General features: G+C 47.5%; 1 protein-coding gene across 1 annotated transcript in view; it reads left to right on the top strand.

Moving 5' to 3' along the window:
* EP300 (E1A binding protein p300) overlaps positions 1–2,131 on the top strand; it is a gene marked incomplete at its 5' end in the record, with an annotated part of 29,055 nt that overhangs the window by 25,120 nt on the left and 1,804 nt on the right. The window contains one exon of the mRNA XM_010085779.1: positions 1,288–2,130. Within this exon, the coding sequence (XP_010084081.1) occupies positions 1,288–2,130 (843 nt within the window). The remainder of the gene's footprint in view (positions 1–1,287; position 2,131) is intronic.

Below are 2,131 nucleotides of genomic sequence, written 5' to 3'. Positions count from 1 at the left end.
CCTACATGTGTCCCCCTGTCGCTGTGCCCAGAGTGCTCTTTACTTCAACTAATTTCTCAGTATTAACTGATGGAAAATGATCTGTACAGCTCATCCTCTGGCAGGTCAGAAAGAAAGGAGAGGAAACATTTTCTGCAACAAGGAATTCTACTGATCTGCTACTTTGTGTGATTTTTGTCTTCTACTTTCAAGCTGTGGAGAACTGAAGTAGAATTTTATTTCCTGTAGTTCATTTAAGGTGCTGCTGCATAAGCAGTTGGGAACTGTAGCAATTGCTTGAGCTGTACCGGTAAGATCAGCTGATTGTTCTGAAGAGCAATGCATCCTTTCTTCCTCCAGAGTCAGAAGTGTTGTGCTGCAGTATTTCTGTAAATAGGGCTCTCCATTGGTGTACTGGCGTAGAGGTTTTGCTGTGTTAGAAGTCAGATTCCTGTTCTTGGGTGACTCCTCTGCCACCCCGTTGTCTCTCTGTACAACGCTGCAAATGATATTTTCGTCTTCAGAACTGTTTGCAATTCCAGTGTGTTTGAAGATCAAGTCCAGTGGTCTGGGTCAATGCCGAGCCCTCCAGAAGCTGGACTAACCTTGAATCTGTCTTGTAATGTAATTTTTTAGCCTGCCAGAAGTAAATTACTGTCTCAGATTCATTTCTGAAAAGCTCTGATTAAAATTTGGTGCTCCTATTTCCTTGTATATACTAGAAAATAAATCATAAATTTCCTCTGGATTAGTGAATCCTGAGGACTTGGATCAATTATGGAGCCCAAACGCTTGTGCTCTTGTTTTCACAGAGTGTAAATACTGTTCTGTTCTTCTACCCAGTAGAGCTTTTTAACTCACCTGAAAACTGAAAATGCAGCTTTCATTCTCCTTTTTGAAAATTGGTACCTCTCCTGCCGCTACTGCCCTCATCTTTTGAAGCAGCAGCAGCAAATGGGCAGCTATTTGGTCCTTGCCTTTTTCTTCTCCTTCTTATCAGGAAAGAAACGGATTTTTCTGGCCCAGCTGAATAATGTGTGACTTAGTAGCTCAGAGTAAAGTTATTTTTCAGGCTATATATATTTGTGTAGATTTCAGACACCCTTGTGCCCACACACTTTCCCTGGCTATAATTTGGATTTATTCATTCTCTAGTACCTCAATGTGGTGTGAAAGATTGCATTTTTCCCCAGAGCAACAATTTGCCTGGAACAGACCAGGAGTAATTTGTTGGGGTGGCATGACATCATTTATTTATTGTACGGAGTTTCAGGAACCCTGATAACTTTTTCTTCCTTGTCTTTCCAGGATTATGACCTGTGCATCACCTGCTATAACACTAAAAACCATGACCACAAGATGGAAAAATTAGGCCTTGGTCTAGATGATGAGAGCAACAACCAGCAGACTGCAACCACCCAGAGCCCTGGTGATTCCCGACGTCTGAGCATTCAGCGCTGTATCCAGTCTCTGGTCCATGCCTGCCAGTGTCGTAATGCCAACTGCTCACTGCCGTCCTGTCAGAAGATGAAACGGGTTGTCCAGCACACCAAAGGCTGCAAACGCAAAACCAATGGAGGGTGTCCTATCTGCAAGCAACTTATTGCTCTCTGCTGCTACCATGCCAAGCACTGCCAGGAGAACAAGTGCCCAGTGCCCTTCTGCCTCAACATTAAACACAAGCTCCGTCAACAACAACTTCAGCACCGCCTGCAACAGGCACAGATGCTCCGAAGGAGGATGGCGAGTATGCAGCGGACCGGTGTGGTAGGCCAGCAGCAAGGATTACCCTCACCCACGCCAGCCACCCCGACAACTCCAACAGGCCAGCAGCCCCCAACACCGCAAACCCCACAGCCCCAGCCTCCGCCCCAGCCTGCGTCGCAGCCTCAGCCTGCACCTCCCAACAGTATGCCACCCTACACCATGCCTAGAACTCAGCCCCCCAGCGCTGTGTCCCAGGGCAAGGCAGGTGGACAGGTGACTCCTCCAACTCCACCCCAGCCACCTCAACCACCAGTTCAGGGTCCTCCTCCAGCAGCAGTGGAAATGGCCATGCAGATCCAGCGGGCAGCGGAGACCCAGCGTCAGATGGCACAAGTTCAGATCTTCCAAAGGCCGATTCAACACCAGATGCCTCAGATGCCGCCTA

Source organism: Pterocles gutturalis, unplaced genomic scaffold (assembly GCF_000699245.1).
Source record: "Pterocles gutturalis isolate BGI_N339 unplaced genomic scaffold, ASM69924v1 scaffold24185, whole genome shotgun sequence".
Taxonomy (NCBI): Eukaryota; Metazoa; Chordata; class Aves; order Pterocliformes; family Pteroclidae; genus Pterocles; species Pterocles gutturalis.
This window is presented reverse-complemented; position numbering and strand designations above follow the sequence as displayed.